We start from the raw sequence: 20324 nt of genomic DNA, 5'->3' as shown, positions 1-20324 counted from the left end.
CCCTCACTAATTCGGGTTAAATTGCTACGCTATTGCAGTGGTGACACATTGTATCCGCCTCTGTTTGTATAAGAGAATACAGTGGGGGAGGAAGGACCAATTTGTGCAGAGATAAAAGGTGTCACAGGCAGATAACTAACGTCCCAGCCTCGTGCCTGCTCTCATTGTTGCTCAATTTGCTTCATGTGTAAGCCTGGCCTTCCCCTCTTTCTTCCTTCCCTCCCCTTGGTCATATTTTACCTTGATGCCACAGTGTAATGATGCCCTGCGTAGTGGGGGAGGAGATAGGCACCTCTGGCTGACAGCCCTTCCTGATAACCAAATTCTAGCCCATCCATCACCAGCTACTCTCCTCAACTTGAGGAAAAGTGATCGTGAAAGGCGGACCGTTTATCATCCGGGTCTGTTTATCTCCTCTGGGTGGGGGAATGAAAACAGGAGAGACAAAGAGCTGTGTCCCCAGCTAAGTGCTGCCTAGGTGGGGTGGCCTGCCTGCACTGGATACAGACTCACACCCTGGTGACTGGAGGCTTGGATTAGGTGGGGTTCCCAGACTGGGACCCCCATGAGAATGGAACCTTTTCTGAGACTCAGAAGCATAGAAAGTTGTGGCAGTTCTGAGAGGCTGACCAGTCAGTGTCAACATTCTCCATGAGCGTTTGTATTGGAAATCCTTCCTGGAAACAAGTCCCACCCACCCCTTCTAGATATCCCCATGACAGGAGCTTCCTTCTAGCTGGTTGGTTGGCTTCTACTGGCCTACTCCTTCCAAGACTCTTCATCTACGATTTTGAAGAAGTCAGAACTTTTCTCTTTGCACACCACCTTTACTCTTGGACATTTCTTTTTCTGTACGATGTTGTTATAGTTGTTAAATGCCTTCGAGTTAGTTCTGACTCATAACGACCCTGTATAGGATTTCCAAGGAGCAGCTGGTGGATTTGAACTGCTGACCTTGTGATTTGCCATTCAGTGCTGATCCTACAGCACCACACTAGGAGTCCTTTTTCTGTATATCAGAGAGAAAAGAATAGTTTGCGTCTTGCAGGTAAGCAGCACCTACATGTCTAACAGTCCCCGTTCATTCCCAGATCCTGGTGAGGATGTTAAGAATGGCTTGAGATTCTGCTAGCTAGCCTCTCCTCTTTATAAGCTGGAGTCTGCTAAAAGTGAGAGTGACATGCAGCTTATGAGGTGGCGCTGTCCTTGAGACTTGAAGAGAAAAGAAGCACCTAAGGAATAGTGTCCCTAACCTTTCCCAGCACTGTAGTATCTGCTTGGTGCTTGCTTTCCTGCTGGTCTGGCTGTTAATGTCTATCTGCCAGTCTGTCTGTCAGACCACCATGGATGCTACTGGCCTCCTTGTCGGTGCCTAGCAGTTCTCTCCTGAGCTTGGCTTCGCCTCATCCTCAAAGCTGAGCTCCTGCTCACAATGGCTTCACCCTGGTTATACCCATTAGTGAGGGTGGTGTTTCCTTAATGAGCTACTCCCCTGCCTTGGCTGGCGCTGAGCTAGCCACACCTGTTTGCCATCAGGGCTGTCTGGGCCCAGCCAGAGTGACTCGGTTTGCAGGTGGTAGAGCAGAATGAGGGCTGGGTGGGGTGAGGTGCAGAAGGCTGGGCTCTTTTTGCTTAGTGTTGTATGCTGGGTATGTGTTTGTGAGTAACGATTCCTACCATCACTGTTCCGCCATATTGTTATCTTTTTAAGCAAGGGCAGGGCTCTCTGCTGCTTTCTTCTTGTCATCTGAAAAGAGTACTAAAACTCACAGAGTACACCTTCTTTCTGATTTTCCCCTGGAGGGAGTAGTGAAGATGCAGTCAGCCTCCCTGAGGGTAGCATTTGATGTTCTGATGACCCTAAGGGACCAATGTGGTCAGAGCAAGGCCACATGGTAAATGCCAGGGCGGAGCCTCTTTATGGCCCTAGACCCTGCAGAACTTGGAAAGCAATCATGGCCCTGGTTTAGAGCCTACAGGCAGGATCAGGAAGGGGCTCCCTTTAAGGAAGCCCCTTGCATCATGAAGCTGAAGGAAGTTTTGATTTGAAAAAGTCCCCTTCCTTTTTATGGCCTGGACATAATTGGCTCTTTTCTATTGGCCATCAGTGATGTCATTCCGACCCTCATAAAGAAGGGGAAATCACACCTGTGGACTCGGTGCATAAAATTTCATTGGGCAACAGTAATAAGCATGGCCAGATGATGTTTGGGCAGTTGGGGAGCTTTGTGCCCAGTGATTCCAGCTGCGTGGAGACCTGGGCACCATAAACCTGCCTGCACATTTATGCCCTTGGGCTACTCAGGGCCCATTGCCAGTGGCTCTGGGGATCAGTATCTGGTAGGAACTCACAGCATTCAGACCTTTTGTGCTGAGAAGACTTTTGCCCTTTTCCTTTCAAAATTGGTGGAGCCCTGGGCCACTGGTACTCATTGACCTTAGCCTTGGGCTCCTAAGAACCTTGGACCCAGGTGTGGCCTTGCCTTCCCAGGGACTCTGAAGAGCTCTAAGCACATGTATACAGCTGATGCCTTATGCAGCCAGAAGACTTAGGTCCCACTTCTAGTTCTGCCTTTTGCTTGTCGTATGATTGAGCGAATCTTCTCCCTGCTCTGAGCCTTAATTTCCTCTTTGTATAGGGATGACGACCTTCCTCTTAGGATAATTCTTGGTGTTCTCTACACTAGGGTAGAGTTCTCTTAACAGAGATGTGCTTATGTGTACCTGTCTTCCCATGAGGCACCCTGAGGTTCCAGTTTTGGCATCGGCTCTTGTGACTACAGGGCTGGATTCTGCTTCATCTGTGCTGCTTGCAACCTGGAATCACAGGGCTAGGACCACCCACAGACCTAGAGGGTCATAGCTTGAATGCCTGTGGACAGTGTCTGCAAACTACATGCATACCTGCAAGTGCCTAGAGCTCCTGAGTGAGTCATGAACCTCGGTCTCCTTCTGCTTCAGTCAGGTATGGGGTATAAAACGACACCCAAGACTGTTGCTGAGCCTTCTCTTGAGGCTGAGTACCCAGCCTGACAGTCTGTCTATTGAGTCTGTCCTCCTCAGAGAAGAGCAGACAAGGACCCTATTGAGCTAGACCCTTCCTCCCTGAGGTAGAAGTAGCTACACCTGTGGCCTACCTTTGACGTCCTACTGAGGAGGGAACTCCACCGTTTTCCAGGACTAGCCAGAGCCAGTAGGCCTCCTGGACGGTCAAGTGAAAGCAGTTGGGTGTGCTGTGCTGGCTATGGGTAAATAGGATAGGTTCTAAGATATGGGCCTTTTGCTGGGCAGTCCTCCTTAACTGTTCCTTTGTAGATTCTGTTACTTCTGGTGGCCCCCTTACTCACAGCCCTTACTATGTTGTTGTTAGGTGCCATGAAGCCGGTACCGACTCATACTGACCCTATATGTACAACACAACAAAATACTGCCCGGGCCTTGGCCACCCTCACAATCATTCCTATGCTTGAGCCCATCGATGCTGCCACTTTGCCAATCCATCTCACTGGGGGGTCGCCCTCTTTTTCTCTGACCCTCCACCTTACCAAACATAATATCCTTCTCCAGCAACTGGTCCCTCCTGACAATATGTCCAAAGTTTGACAGACAAAGTCTGGTCATTCTGGCTTCCAAGAAGCACTCTGGCTGCACTTCATCCAATACAGATTTGTTTGTTCCTTTGGCAGTCCATGGTACTTCCAATATTCTCTTCCAATACCGTAACTCAAATGAATCAATTCTACGGTCTTTCTTATTCACTGTCCAACTTTTGCATGCATATGAGGTTATTGAAAATACCATAAGTCAGGTGCACCTTAATCTTCAAACTGACATCTTTGCTCTTCAGCACTTTCAAAAGATCTTGTGCAGCAGATTTGCCTAATGCAACATGTCATCTGATTTCTTGACTGCTGCTTCCATGAGTCTTGATGGTTGATTCAAGCAGAATGAGGTCTTTGACAACTTCAATCTTTTCTCCATTGATAAGAATGTTGTTTATTGGTCCAGTGGTGAGGATTTTTGTTTTCTTTACATTGAGGTGCAATCCATACGGAAGGCTGTGGTCTTTGATCTTCACCAGTAAATATTTTAAGTCCTTTTCACTTTGAGCAAGCAAGGTTGTATGATCTGCATATCATAGGTTGTTAATGAATCTTCTTCCAATCCTGATGCCATGTTTTTCTTCATATAATCCATCTTCTTGGATTATTTGCTCGGCATATGGGTTGAATAAGTATGGTGAAAGAATACAACCTGGCACACACCTTTCCTCATTTGAAACCATTCGGTTTTCCCTTGTTCTGTTCAAACAACTGCCTCGTAGTCTATGTACAGGTTCCTCATGAGCACGATTAAGTGTTCCGGAATACTCATATTCTGAATGTTGTCCATAGCTTGTCATGATCAACATAATTGAAAGCCTTTGCGTAGTCAATAAAGCACAGGTAAACATGTTTCAGGTATTCTTTGCTTTTCTTGCCAAGATCCATATGACATCAGCAATGATATCCCTCATTCCACATCCTCTTCTGAATTGGCTTAAACTTATGGAAGTTCTCTGTCAATATATGGTTGACAGCCGTTTTTGTATTACCTTTAGTAAAACTTTACTCTCATGGGATATCAATGATAATTGTCCGATGATTTCCACATTCTGTTAGATCACCTCTCTTTGGAATGGGCACAAATCAGTTGGCCAGGTAGCTGTCTTCTGAATTTCTTGCCATAGATGAACGAGTGCCTCCAGTGCCGCCTTACTTTGTTGAAGATTTCAGTTTGTATTCCATAATTCCCAGTGCCTTGTTCTTTGCCAATGCTTTCAATGCACCTTGGACTTCTTCCTTCAGGATCATTGGCTCTTGATCATATGCTAGCTCTTGAAATGGTTTAACATTTTGGTACAGTGACTCTGTGTATTCCTTCCATCTTCTCTTGATGCTTTCTGCATCATTCAGTAATTTGCCCAGAGAATCCTTCAATAATGCAAGTTGAGGCTTAAATTTTTCTTCAGTTCCTTAGCCTGAGAAATGCTGAGCGTGTTCTTCCCTTTTGGTTTTCTAATTCCAAGTCTTTGCACATTTCATTGTAATATTTGACTTTGTCTTCTCAAGCTGACCTTTGAAATTTTCTATTCAGCTCTTGTACTTCCTCATTTCTTCCATTTACTGTAGCATCTCAACGCTGGAGAGCAAGCTTCAGAGTCTCTTCTGACATCCATTTTGTTTTTTTCCTTCTTTCTTGTTTTCTTAATGACCTTTGGCTTTCTTCCTGTATGATGCTCTTGATGTCATCCCACAACTCTTCTGGTCCTCGGTCTTTAGCGTCTAATGTATCAGATCTGTTCTTCAGATGGTATCTAAATTCAGGTGGGATATATTCAAGGTCCTATTTTGGCTCTCATGACTTGTTTTCTTTTTCTTCAGCTTCAGTCTAAATATGCATATGAGCAATTGATGGTCTGGTCCACAGTCTGCCCTTTGGCCTTGTTTTGGCTGATGCTATGGAACTTGTTTTTTGTTGTTTTTTTCTTCACAGTTTGGCAAAACCTTTATTTTGTTTCAAATGCAGGTCACTTCCTATAGGTACTCATTATTTCAATGTCTCTAGACCCTAAATTTGATGCTCACTCCTTAGTGGTTTAGCCAAACTGGCAGAGTTGATATCCATAGCTTATAATCAAATCACAGGGGACCAGATTGGGTTTGGTTCCAGAAAGTTGGAAGCAAGACTTGGAGGAGGCTACCCTGGTAATACTCTGTATTTCCTAGGGATTGCAGTAAATGGCCTTTGACAAATTTAATCACATGCCTGCCTATAGTGAATTCCATTATAATTTAAGATTACTTTATTTTGCATTCAAATGTACAAATGATTTTTTTAGTTTTTATTGTGAATTGAGTGATAGTTTACATTGGAGAATATCAGTTTTACACTCAGTCATTTCATTCAACGATTACAGTCTCCTCTGTGCATCATCATACAACAGTATTTGCTTCTATTCCCTCTGGGTTTTTTGTGGTGTTTTTTAGCAGGTTGCAGGGGTATGTATACATAAATACTGAGGAATATATAATAATTTACACCACCAGAGAGCACATTCTGTAAGCCTGCCTCCTATGAAACCAGCACACAGCCTTTCTCTTTCCAGGAGTCTAGAGTCCTCAGCTGCTCTATGTCTCCACGTCCTCATCTCTGCCTCCATCTCTGGTGTCACTGCTTCTTCTGGGGGAGCAGAAAGCTTCATCTTTCTTGATTACTCTGGCAGTTGACACTACTGAACTGCATTTTAAGCTAAAAAAATCAGTTATCTATGTTTCAGAAAGGGGAGCTTCTATCACAGTTTCGGTGGACCACAGATGATGTGAAGTGGGGCTAAAAGGGCATGTTGACCCTGACTGCCTAACATTTTGATAAAAGTTCAACGGCCCTGCCCTCTGGAAATGGGGGCGGATTGGGTGAGTCCTGACTCATTGCATGTTGTCTCGTGAGGAATTCTTAAAGGAGCTGAGGATATGTGGCCCAGAGAAGAGAACTCTAGGGGGAGCTTTCTTGTCTTGGAAGGGTTCCCCAAATCAGCAATGGCAGTCTCATTCTCTGTATTTTCTAAACACATGTGGGGGCCTGTGGGTGAAAGTTACAGAGAGTCAGATTCTTAGTTTAGCATTTAAAGAAAAATGTTCTAAGAACTGAAGAGGTCCGAAACAAAGGCTGGCTTCTGTGTGAAGTACAGCCCTTTATATTTGGAGTCCTGGTATGGTGCTGTAGGATAAGCATTGTAAGGGTTGGTGGTTGAAACTCACTAGCCACTCCTCAGAAACCCTATACAGTGTTGCTATGAGTTGGAACCGACTAGACGCAACTTAACAACACTAAAGTATGAGTTCCTTGATTGTGATGTTGCTATGGGAGAGGTGGGCCTGGCTCAATAAAAGGTTATGTTATGACCTCTTTAAGACTCTATAGAACACTCCATTGCCTGTGGCCACATTCTTCTAATCAAGAAAACCTCTGTGATCCACTCCTGCTGGTCTTTCTAGTATCGTCTTCCTCCGTCCTTCCATATAAAGCTCCAGGCTCCAACTTCAGGCTGTTTTCGTCTGTTTCTTTCATTGTCCATCCCACTGAATGAACTGTAAGCCCCTTCTGGGTTGGGATTATATTTGACTTTTGTAAAACATAAAGCCTAGCTCTCATTAGGCATTAATAAATGTTAGGTTGAATGGATTTGTGTGGGTTCAGTTGCATCATCAGCTAGAGGGGGCAGACAGTTTATAAATTTGAATTTAAAGGAAAAGAAAAAAAGAACAGACTCTTTTTGGTTGAAATTTTGACCTCTTCATATCCTTTTGTATGGTCTCTTCTTTATCTGCAAAAGGTCTATAGATAAAGACACTAAATGTGAGCTGAAACCCTGGCCCAGCTATTTCTAAATTGTGTATGCTTTCTTTCTCAACTCTTCTTTCTGCCTTCCTGCTGCAATAAAACAGTAACAACAATAGCACATTGGAAAGAACATAGGCTTGGAGTCAGGCCTGGGTTCCTTCTTGGCACGATCATATTTTAGCTGTGGCAGTTTAGGCAACCCTCTGAATCTCAATTTTTCATGTGTAAAATGTAGACAATAGTACCTCCTTCACAACCATCACTTTGAGGGTTAAGTGGGTAAATGTAAGTAAAGGTATTTATCCTATTGTAGGCCATCGTGAAATAGTAGCTGTTGATATTATTTGGAATAGTCTCCAGATTATCATGTTTGCATTTGAAGGGTGGATCTGGAGCCCAGGGTCCAGGGGGCTGGAGGTTGGTGGGACCCATTGTGAATGGGTTGGACTCTTGAAGTATATTTATCCTAAATACTGTGGGATTTCCTCGCTTAAGACTCCATACCTGGGACACAGGTATGCCCAACTTGTTTTCTTTTTCCTTTCTTGTAGGCTTCCAGGTCAGTGCCAATACTTGGGTTTGCCAGTGGCTGATTACTTCAAGCAGTGGATTAATCTGAAAAAGGTACTGTGTCTGAGCCCCACCGGGTGCTTCCTGTGGTCTTCCTGTGCCTCACAACTCCCCTTCATTGCTTCCTTTCCTTATCTCTGCTCCCTTTCTTTTTCTTTCTGTTCTCTTTTCTCAACTTCCCTTCTTTCCAGCTAAAATACATACTTGAAATTGGGTATCCATGGAAGGGGAGTGCAGAGCTGTTTGGGGAGCAGACTGCTGAGTGGAATATGACACTGCCTTATTTGGTGCCACCCAGATGTTTAGAGAAATCCCAGTCAAGGGGATTTTTGGAGATTCTCTAGGTGGAAATGCATTGCCCCTAGTACAGATGTAGGGAAATACCCCCTTTGATGTGACTATGAGTGTGGCCTCTGACCCTCTTGGCCAGTCCTAAGGATCAGCCTCTGGTTGCAAGGTGGCTGGCTCTGGTCCCAACAGGGCCTTGCTCATTTGATGAAGGACCATGGAAACTAGAGCCCTTTTCCCTTTGGGCTATGTGAGAGAAGACTGGCACTATTGCAGTACCAAGCACCTGGAGAAGTGTGCGACTGAGGCTGTGGACATGGAGGTATCCCAAGTGGGGCCCTGGCAGGGGATAAATCACCCAGAAAACTCGAATTTCCTAGCGATGTACTGCACTTCTTAGAAAAGTGGAAGAAAGGTAGTGTAGGAATAGATGCCCCACATTTCTGCTATGAAAGGACCCCTGCTCCTGGAAGCCCAGTGCGCTAAGGAGGTTTACTCCCGTAAATCATTCTGATATGAGGACAACAGCCCTGGAGCAGCCTCAGGAGCCTCATGCCACCAGTCAGCTTAGTTGACTCCCAGGAGGCTCAGAGAAAGGAGAACATTCTGGGGGTCAGGGTAGTAGCTAACAGTGGGCCAAAGAAGAGAGAAGTCACTGGGGGCGGGGGTGGGGAGGGGAATCAGGCTAGGTATCCTGTAGATTTGGGATTGAACTGGGCATTCAAGAAAGGAAGGATCCAGTTATAAAGAGCAGAGAAGACTTTCTCAGCAGAGAGCACCCTGGTTTTGGTGAGGTGACGGCGTGTAGGGGAGGGAGGGAGGCCTAGAGCTAAGGGAACATGGGAACCAGTGAAAGACAAGGTTTTGTAAGTATTTGTGCCACACAAAGAATGACCTTGGACTTTGTTCTGGGCAGCCCTACTTGTGAGCACCTGGTATAAAGGTCCTTTACACTCTTAACTTGTTTGTACTTTGACCCTTACCCACCACTCTCCCACTGATCTCCCATGCAAGTGAGGAGCAGCTACTTACTACCTCTCGTCTCTAGCTGAAAGGCTAGTCTCTGTCCTATCTTCGAGTCTGACATTACCCCAAGTCATTGTCATCAGGCATACTCCCTTGCCTTAAAGACTCAGCTCAGATACTGAGAGTCTCAGCGTTTTCTCTCTGGCCTTGAGGCTCCTCAGCACTTTGGAAATCAGTGCTCTCAGTGTTGAAACTGAGTCCATTGTGTGTTTTCTTCCAGATGTGTCCATCTGGAGCCCAGAGATGGAGTCTGGTTTCTCTCAGTGACCCCAGCGGCCAAACCAGGGCTAGGAACAAAATATGTGCTCAGTGAATAATTGCTGGCTGAGTGATAACTAGCTTCACGGAGGCTCACTCAGGCAGGCTGGGCATATGGGTGTAGTTCTGTGCTCCTGGAAGACGACATGCCAGCTGACAGAGTACATCTGAGGCTGCTTGCTGACCTCTGTAAATGCAATGTGAAGGCCCGGCCAGGCAAGGCAGGCACTGACCATGAACAGTTCTCTGTGAAGTTCACTAGACTTTTTGGTATATGGATAGCTCCCTGCTTCTAGATTTCTTGGCAGCAAGGCAGGAAAACAACTGACCCATGTGATAACATTGCTACTCATTGCTACCTTGGTGCTGCTGGGCCCAAAGAGTAGGGTTCAAGGTGGGAGTGGGCTGTCCTGAGCCTGTTCAATTTTGCTCTCCACCAGACTTTGCTGCGCTGTTGTGAGAGGGACTAGGTGCTAGGCAAACTGAGAACTTTCCAGTTGTCATGTGATTGCCTCTTATAAGGTAAATGGAGAAGGTCTGGGAAGAACAAGAGGTCTAACCACCCTTCCTTGCCCTCCATGCACATCCGATTTGGTGTGTGCTTAGGGCCTTACTTACACCCAGACCATCCCACTCTGGTGCCAGCCAAAGAGAACACTTAATTCTTGATGGCAGTCTATCTTAGCAACAGCTGTTCAAGACAGTGAGCCATGGAGATCTTTTTGACCTTTATGCTGAGTGAGTTAGTGTTCTCTAGATTCTTCTTATGGCTGTTGTGCCATCAAATCAGTTTCAACTCTTAGTGACCCAGTATAGGGTTTCCAGGGAGCAGCTGATGGGTTTGAACTGCCGACCTTGTGGTTGGCAGTCCACTGGTTATCCTATAGTGCCACACCAGAACTCCTGTAAATTAATGATAAAAACAAAGCCAGAGAGTCATTGCCAAGGTTGCAAGAGTATTAAGCCTTACTCCATGTCATGTTTCCTCCTGTGTGACTCAAGCTCAACTGTCTGTAGGAATCTCTGCTATCTGCCCTCCCTGCTTTCTTCTCTTCTCACCTCCTCAACTCTCCTAGCAGAGCTTGGCTCCATGAAAAAAAAAGGAGAATCCCTGGGCTGCTTGACCACCTCAGACCTGCTTAGTAGGCGAGTAACTGGGGCTGAATTCTCACCATCCTCAAACAGCATATCTAGTTTGATTTGTGCTTGACTTTATTGCACTTTGTACATATTGCAATTTTTTAAAAAATTGTAGTTTGTGAGGCAACCGTGTGTCAAACAGTTCTGTCGGTTCTATTTTTCCAAGAATCAGTGCCCACTGCGTGTTTCTGTGTCATACCTTTTGGCACCCAATATTTGAGACTTTCTCAATGTTGTATATGGTATAGTGTCACAGTAACTGTTAGATGACTGGTGGTGATGGCGGTGGTGGTTGTGTGCTAGTTATAGACTCGGTACCGACTCATAGCGACCCTGTGTGGTGTTTCTGAGGCTGTAAATCTTTATGGGAGCAGAAAGTCTCATTTTCCTCCTGCCGAGCCTGGTGGATTTGAGCTGCTGACCTTGTGGTTAGCAATTTGTAACCCACTATGCTACCAGGACTCCTATATATGCACTTGTTGTTGTTAAGTGTCATCGAGTCAATTCCAACCCATTGCGACCCTGGATAGAGTTTCCAAGGAGCAGCTGGAGAGCTTAAACCACCGACCTTGTGGTTCAGACCAACTTTGCAGTCTATTGCATTAACCCACAGTGCCACACCAGGACTCCCTTATATGCACTTTGTTGTTGTTAAGTGCCATCGAGTTGGTTCCAACCCCGTATAGGGTTTCTGAGGAGCAGCTGGTGAATTTGAACTGCTGACTTTGTAATTCAAACCAGCTTTACTAGGAAACCAAAACAATGTGTCTGATTCACTTTATTGCGACATTCGCTTTATTGCAGTGGTCTGGAATTCAACACACGCGCTTATCCAGGTAAGCTAGCTGGTACGTGTTTGAGGCGTGTGCATATGTGCATTTTGTATCTTCTACATAGTTCTCTTAGCTGGGCACAACTTTCCATATTATCTAGTGTTTTTGTGGATGAAATTACACATGAACAAATGCAAAGTGTGGTGTTGTGGGTTAATGCGCTGGACTGCAAAGTCACTGTGAACATCAAGGTTGGCAGTTCCAGCTAACCAGCTGCTTCTTGGAAACCGTATACAGGGTAGCTGAGTCGGAACTGACTCGATGGCACTTCAGAATAACAACAAGTTGTTTCCTAATACATCAGTAGCTTTAGAATTCATTCTTACTTTCAAAACAAAAGTTATACCAGATTGAGTGTTAGAATAGACAGGAAATGATGATTGGCTGTGGGGTCCTGAATGAAGGAGGAGACCATGATGACTAGAGTTTATGATTTGAGCTTCTGGATCAATTAGAATAGATTTACTGAGATAATGGAAGAAGGAGAAGTTTTGAGAATGGAGGAGGAGATGAATTCAGTGTGGGACAAGTGTTTTAAATGCCTTTGAGACATTCTTGTAAAGCTATAGAAGAGCCAGTTGAATATATAAGTCTGGGGCTCGGGGTGGAGTCTGGATAAGAGATACACATTCATCAATCAACAAAAATGAAATTAAAAGATAATGGAATTTAAGATATGCTCTATGTGTAAATTACACATCAGACTTTAAAGGCCATATAAAAATGCAAAATAGCTCATTAATAATTTTTATGCTGATTACATGTTGAAATAATATTTGGATATGTTAGGTTGAATAAAATATATTATTAAAATTAATTTTATCCTTTTTACAGTATAGTGCAGCTACTAGAAATTTTAGATGGGCCACACTATATTTGTGTTGGCATTAGTTGCTGTGTTAGACACTATGTTTATATGCTTTCTGTATCTTGTCTAATTCTCACAACAATCACATGTACTAATTACTACTATTACTCTCATTTTAAGATTGAGAAAACTGAGGCACAGAGCTATGGCAAAACTTGCGCAATGTCTCACATTAGTAAGTGGCAGAGTTAGAACTTAAATTTAGATTGCACTCAGCTTTTTAGACTGAGAAGAAGAATAAAAGAATGTTGAAGAAGAGCTACACCAGGAAAGTGATGTCACAGAAACCGAGGGATTAAAGTGTTTTCAGAAGAACAGGAGAGCCAAATACTATAAAGTCTGAAATACAAACATTCAATTTAGTCACAAGGACCTTGATGGAAACTTTTGAGTGGCATGATAGGGATAGGCACCAGATTGGAGTGAATTGAAGAGTAGATGTGAAATGAGGAGATGGAGGAACTTTCACTCTTTCAGAACGGAAGAAGAGAGGCAGGTCAAGAGCTGTGGTAGGGGCAAAGGTGGGGTGGAACCAACTGTTATTTTCTAATATGGAAGGCGTATGTATTTGTTTGTAAAAATTGTTAGAGGAAATACTCAAGATATATGGAATGAGAAGAGGAATCATGGATAGAAAGAAGTCTTTGAGAATGTGAATGGAGAGGGAATGGAGAATCTAGATTTTTTAACTTGATTTCTCCCTAGGAGAAAGGTCCTTGTCCCAGTTTGACAGGAGGGCAGGAGAAGAGAATGGATGCAAATAGATGCAAACAGGCATGTAGATTTGTTGATGGCAAATTGAGGTCGTTCCCATCTGGTGGCTTTTATTTTTCTTCTTGAAATAGATTAGTCATTTGCTGAGAACTAATGTGGGAGTATTGGGAATTATAGTAGGATTTTTAGACATGTTGAGGGTCCAGTGAGGTTGATGACATTAATTCATCATGGAATCACTGTTCAATTTTTTGACTGCCGGCTATGGGTGTGGAGAAAGCAGACATTTAGATTAATCCAGAGTGGAGGTTTTCCAAGGAGGTATGATGAAAGGAGCAAGGGACCTGAAGATATTGTCAAGACAGTTTACAAAACGAACCATGGGATCTAAGCTGGATATTAGGGAAGAGAACACAGCAGGAGGCCTGATAAGTATGAAAAAGTATATAGGTCCCAGTAAGAAACAGGTATATTGGGTGTCGTTGAGCATGCCAGATGCAATGATAAGAGATTATGGTTAGAAAGGAGTGTATCTGGTTTAGTGATTTCAGAATTAGAGCAGTTCTAGGTGTGTTGGCACATTCCAAGTTGTGGTCATGGGTAACTAAGATTAGGTGAAGAAGAATGCTATTATTAAGGGTTAAGAAACAGAAAAGTTAGATAAGACCTTCATAAGGATGTGAGTATATGGATATAAATAATCACATATATGTATGGCGTCCTGGTGTGGTGTTGTACGATAAGCACTGGACCATAGGTCAGTTTGAACCACAAGATCAGCAGTTCAAACTTAACAGCTGCTTCTAGGAAATCCTATACAGGGTCGCTATGAGTCGGAAGCAACCTAATGGCACTTAACAGTATATGTATGGGGCACTGTGGGATAATGTGCTGGACTTCAAGGTCGGTTTGAACTACAAGATTGGCAGTTCAGACTTACCAGCTGCTCTTAGGAAACCCTATACTGGGTCACTATGAGTTGGAAGCAACTTGTCAGCACTTAACAATAACAAGAACACTGCATACATATGGACGCATAATGTAAATGCATATCTACACATACACATGCATTCAGACTAAGTTACGCAAGTGTTTATATACCCAGACTCACAGTCTGGGATCCCCTTTGATGCCTTGGCCTATTTTGGTGGACTTTGGGGGAAACCAGCTACCATCCTTACAAGGATTCTGATTCAGTGTTGGCAGATTGGACTTAGCCAGTCATGTCCAGAAGTATAGGGATGGGGTTGCCCAAACCCAGCTATGCCAGAGTGTAAAGATTTTTACTCTACTCTCCCTCTGCCATCTATGCTATATCCCTGCTACAATTTCTGGTTGCACTGAAGGAGGCAGGGTGGAGGGAATAGTCAAGCTCTTAAAAAGGAGGAGGAGACATTCCCTCCAAGAAACATTTCTGTTCCCCACCCCATCCACCCCCAGGTGGGGTCAGGAGGAGAAACTGCTGAAGGGGGGTTGGTGTCTACGATTGAGTACGACTTTTCCTGACCTTGGAGCATTCAGAGTCCCAATCAGCACAGTAATAAATTAAGGGCTTATGGAGGAATAAATTCTCGGCCTTAATGAAGTTCTTTGCTGGGGGCCATAGGCGGGTCAGCAGGTCGGGATGATGCAGATTGGAAGCTCCAGCGAGTGGGCTGAGCTAGCAGAAGCGCTGCTGTTCAAGTCACTTTTTTGTAGCTGTGGGGAGAAAGCTGCTCAAATGCTGGGTAGACGGAGGCAGGGACTCTTTAGAATGGTGGCTGCCAGCACCAGATAGAAAGCCCTTCTGACAGAAAACAAAAACCAAGGATAGGTGTGAAGATCAAGAGATCCAGCAAGCTGTTTTTATTTTTATTTTGGAGAGGTGGAAAGGAGTGTGCTTGTATAGCAAACAGATGCTTCAGGACCATTCAATGGTCAGAACCAGGCAGGCAGCCTGTGGCCTGAGTCTAGACATCAGCCTGTATACACAGAGCATTGTCCATGGGGTGTGGGCAGTTGTAGGCTGGTATCCTGGTGGGAGCCAGCTAGGATGACCAGGACGACCAGGGCCTCCAGCTGACTTTGGGAAGAAATCCATGTAGAGAACTGAAAAGAGTGTAAATGAGGGCAGGTCGGGGATTCAGGACAAGGACAGGGTTAGTTTGGGAGAGCAGTGCAGAGTGCTTGCTACCAGAATTTATTCTTTTGAGGCTAGAACCCTGGGGGGTAGAAACATCTTGGGGGCTGGATAACACTGAATCCAGCTGAATCTAGCACCCAAGCCTCATGACTCCAGATTCTGAGTTCTTTCCCCTTTCACCACACCCCCTGGGGCATGAGCTCTGGGCAGGTAGTCCAGAGGTAGGGGAGGGACAGTGCTTTATCTAGAGTGTGGAGTAGCTGGAACTAGAGGGACTGTCTCCTTTCATCTTGCCCCCATGGTGTAATGCCCAGCCTGGGCTTTTCCTTTAAATATGTCTTACAGCTGTCTGAACTCTGAAATTTCTTTCACTCCTTCCCTCGCCTTGTTAACATGTGTTGCCTTTGGGGTAATCAGGGAAAAAATATTATGTCCTTTTACAATTACCGGGTTTTGGAATATTAAAATGTCTCGCTGCATCGGCACTGTTATTTTGATTGGTATTCTAACCTTTGACTAGCCCATAAAGCGCGCCGCTCCTGAAGCCAATATTGCAGGACTGAAATTTAATTCCGAAATGATTCCAGATAATAGGGAGACAGATAATATATGCATGAAGGATATTATGTTTGGACTAACTGCAGCAGGGCCAGGGATGGGGAGCTGAATAATAGCCCAGAGTGAGTTATAATCTGTGGGACAGAAATGCCTTACTATAGGGCCAGGAGAGGAACTCTTAAATCAGAGGGTACCATTGCAGGGTGCTCATTTTTGACAGGCAGAATCCCGGAGTTGGGAGGATAGGTATTGAAGGGTGTGCCCCATTCTTACTGCTGAGCAAGATGCCTGTAATGGATTAATCATGTCCCCCTGAAAATCTGTATCACAAATCCTAACCTCTGTGGTTATAATCCCATTTTAGAAAGGGCTGTCTTTGTTATGTTAATGGCCAGGATTCATGCAGGGTGTATTTTGAGTCCATTGTTTTGAGATAGAAGAGATTAAACAAGTAAGCAGGGCAAAGAATGGGGTAAGATAGATGCCAAGACACATAGAGATTGCTAGGGAACCAGGCAGCAGAAGCTAAAGAGAACCAGGGCCTTCCCCAAGAGCCAGCACTCTGAATTTGGACTGCTGGCCACTTAAACTGTGAGAAAATGCCTTTCTGTTGATTAAAGCCACCCACTCTGGGTATTTCTGTTGTAGCAGCACTAGTAACTGCAACAGTGCCCAAGGCTTCAGATGACCTGGTTCACTGCAGCTCCTTACATTCATATCTCCTGTCCCTCTGTTATCATATTCCAGCCAGATCAAACTTCTCACTGCTCCTCAAATATACATCATTGTTTTACCTCTCTTTGCTTATGTTGTTCCCTTCTCTTAAATTGCCTTTCCTCATGTGGTGTGTTGAGAAAATGTCTGTTCATCTTCCAAGACCATCTTCTGTGAAGCCTTGTCTGACCCCACCTCTAGTAGAAATAGTTCCCATCATCCTGTCGGTCACTTCCTCCTCAATATGGCTTCAGTACTTGGGTGTATCACAAGTACTATCTGTTTGCATGCTGTCTTTCCTACCAGACTGTGAGCTCCTTGAAGTCAGAGACTCTGTACCATCCGTCTCTAGATTCCCAGTGCCCAGCACTGGGCCTGGCACACTCTAGGCATCAACAAACATTAATTGAACCCAGACTGGACTAATGTTCTCCAAAGTACAGAAGCCTCTTCCCTACTGTGTGTCCATTTACTGTTACCTCATCTCACAGAGATAGACTTAAAGAAATTAAGTAACTCACCTAAGGTTGCATAGCCAGAAAGAAGATAAGTTGGATTTGAACCCAGGTCAGTGTGATTTTTCCCCCTGAGTGTGATCTGTACCAGGAAAGGAGTTAGAGACCAGGATAGCAAAGACAGAAACTTATTTTCCTGATTCCTTCCTTCCATAGCTCAGGGCTCCAGTCCTCTTTGTTGGAAGAGATTATGCCTCCGGCTGTTGCTGTCTTGGAGCAGTCATTCCAGGCAAAAGCCATGTGTCTCTGCCATGAGTCTCTAACTGAGGATCAGGAAAGTACCTTGGTGAAGGTCCCCTGAGTGTGGTGTTGTTGAGTGTTTAGGGAGGTAGGCAGGCAGAGTCAAAGTTGCACTTAGTAAAAACTTCATAGCTCACCACCCACCTCTCCAGCATATAGCAGAACTTGTATTTTTGGTACATGGTGAGAAAGTACATAATGAGAAAAAGCAACAGGTAATCTGGTTGACTTTTCAATGTATTTGTACTCATATTTTATTAATCATAAACCTGGAAAATAGTATGGATGTATGTGAGAGAGACTTATGCTTTATTCAGTCTTCAGGGGTTGTTGGGTCTGGATACTGGACCCTTAGATATCTGGAGATGACCATTGGTGCTAGGGAAAGAGTTTTGGAGTCACATGACTCTGTCTCAGGCTTCTAGTAATAGTCACTGTGTGATCTGGAGTAAGTCCCTCACCTTCCAGAACCTGTTAGAACTTACGTTCTGAGTCCAGCAGGCCTGACTTTGAATCTTGACTCCACTGTATACGGGCTGTAGGACCTTAGGAGAAGGCTGGTTAGCCTCTTTGAGCCTCCCTGGGTCCCTAGGGTAAAACAGGAAAACCAATACCCACCTCTTAGAGTTTTCAGGAGGGTAAAATGACAGCGCTGCAGCCCTGGCCTTCTCCAGTCCTTATGTGATGACTACTGTAGAGAGACCTGGGGTAAAGAAGACATGTAAGGCTTTGTGGATAACAGCTAGCAAAAAGTGGTTCTTCAGCACAGTTCATGTGAACTCAAGGGAAGGGAGGAGAGATGAGCCTAATGCTGACCTTGGACTTGCTTACCATTAGCTCAATCTGAGGAGCACAGTATATCTGCTCATGCACTTGGTTCCAGCTGCCATTAGCATGCCTGACTGCCCAATGGAATGCAGAGTTACATTCACCTTGGGTCAGTTCCTGACTGTGTTATAACCTTGGACAAGTCATTTACCTTCTCTGAACCCTGGTTTCCTCATTTATAAAGTAGAGGTCATTAACAGTAATAAACAGGCACTGTTCTGTTTTGTGGCAGCCTGAGTGGCAGAAAATACAGAGCAAGTATAAATAGAGTCCTGGTGTGGCGCTGTGCACCCAACTGCAAAGCCATTTGAACTGCAAGGTCAGCGGTTCAAGATCACCAACTGCTCCTCAGAAACCCTATACACGGTTGCTATGGGTCGGAACTGACTCGATGGCACTTAACAACATAAATACTTATAAGTAAAGTAAAAACAGATAAGTCCTATTATTATCCATTTTACATATGAGGAAACTGCGATAGAAGTTACATGTTTGCCAGCCAGTGAACAATAAAGTAGGGGTTCGGATCTAGGCAGTACACTCGAGAACCTATGCTCTTCACTCTTCTGCTTGTCTGCTGCTTTCCTAGGTACTGCAAGGAGGGAGAGGTCATTGGCCTGGTATAGGAAAGAAAGTCAAGAAAGGTTTCTGGAGAAAACACTTGAGTTGAATTTTGGGAGATGAGTGGAAAGGGCACTCCAGGCAAAAGAAACATTGGGAACAAAGACCTGAAGTGGTGAAACAGCTGGGTTAGGAACTGCACTCGAGCTTTTTAAGCTCCTGATGTGGGCCAAGCATCACATGCCTTTTACCAGAGGTAAAATAGAGCACGAAAGAGAACACAGAACAATCACCCAACGTCTGGAGTGAAGCCAGCCTAAGCTGCTTTCTAAGAATGGGGCAGTAGCTTCAGAAAACTTCCATGTTTATGTCCATATGAGGGAAGAGGCCACCTTGCCTTGTGACATTGTTGGCTATGGACAGAGACAAACTAGGCCAGAAGACTTTGTGTCCTTATGGTAAGATGCAATAATTACAGTGTGAAGAATCAAGTAGATTATGTTTGTAAAGCTCTTAGAATAGTGCTGGTACACCCTATGGGGATGGGCAGCTTAGCACACCCTCAGCCAGGGAGGTAGCCCACTTTGTTCTTCATTGCTGATGGGTGTGGCCACAGGGAGGAGAGGAGCAGGTGAGGGAATCCGCTCTCATCAGTTTGCTTCCAGACAGCTGGATTCTCTCTTCCTCTGTGAGATTCCCTGCAGCTGCTATAAATTGACTTTTAGCCTAGGGCTGTTTGTGGTTCCCTCTGTAGGAGATCCTTGGAGGTCTTGCTGGCTGCTGCTGAGAGTCTGTGTGCTGTCAGGTACCATTGTGAACCTCTCCTGTCTTTCTCTTGTGTTCTTGAGGAAGTGAATTCTGGGCTTGTTTTGGAGCACAGGAGGGCAGGAAGCCCTCCTGAGTCTGTTGGGACCTGTATTTAAACCTAAATGTTCTGACTACAAAACCTGCCTTCTAAACCTCTGGGCTCCAGGATACAGAGTAACCCACAGTCTGTGCCTCTTGTGCATGGCCTAGACTTTCCATTCAAGGGGACATTTGAAGAAAGGGATTAGATCTGCTGCTTCTCCAGATCCACAGAGCCAGGCAGATGGGATCTCAGTAAGGTGGTGGTGGTGTGATGTGAATTTGTTATGACTCATAGCGACCCTGTATAGGCTTTCCGAGGTTGTAAATCTTTACGGAAGAAGAGATTCTCATTTTTCTCCCGCAGAACAGGTGGTAGATTCGAATTGCTGACCTTGCAGCTAGCAGCCCAACTTGTAACCCACAATGCTACCAGAGTTCCATCTCAGTAAGATGATAGAGATAGAAATACCATGGAAGGGCTGAGGACAGTTTGGGAGAGATGTGAGGCATGGCGTGGTTGGAGATAGATTCATCAGTGCTCTATCTGTGCACTAAGGGAACATTAGGTTATTCTGAAGGATCTAAGGGAACATTGAGTTACTGTGTCTTCTTCCTTGTTTTCTTTTGTTTTTGTGTTGCAACTGGGGGGAGTTGCAGAAAAGGAGAGGAAAGGACGGGACATTTCCTTGAAGGCAGAAAACAGCGTAGTTCCCCCTCCCATCTCCTTGTAGATCACTCAGAAAGGCAAGTTTAACCATGTCTATTCACACATGGACCTCGCCAGATGGAACACATAGAAATCAGATAGACTACATCTGTGGAAAGAGAAGATGGAAAAGCTCCATATCATCAGTGAA

The 20324-nt window shown here is 44.7% G+C and overlaps 1 protein-coding gene across 1 annotated transcript in view; it reads left to right on the top strand.

The window, feature by feature from the left end:
- The window catches only part of ERI3 (ERI1 exoribonuclease family member 3), a 168466-nt gene that overhangs the window by 76240 nt on the left and 71902 nt on the right, over positions 1–20324 (top strand). Inside the window, exon 7 of the mRNA XM_006839687.1 lies at positions 7935–8007. Within this exon, the coding sequence (XP_006839750.1) occupies positions 7935–8007 (73 nt within the window). The remainder of the gene's footprint in view (positions 1–7934; positions 8008–20324) is intronic.

The sequence above is a fragment of the Chrysochloris asiatica genome, unplaced genomic scaffold, assembly GCF_000296735.1.
Source record: "Chrysochloris asiatica unplaced genomic scaffold, ChrAsi1.0 scaffold00026, whole genome shotgun sequence".
Lineage (NCBI taxonomy): Eukaryota > Metazoa > Chordata > Mammalia > Afrosoricida > Chrysochloridae > Chrysochloris > Chrysochloris asiatica.
Note: the sequence above shows the minus strand (reverse complement) of the source record. Positions and strands in the feature narration are given on the sequence as shown.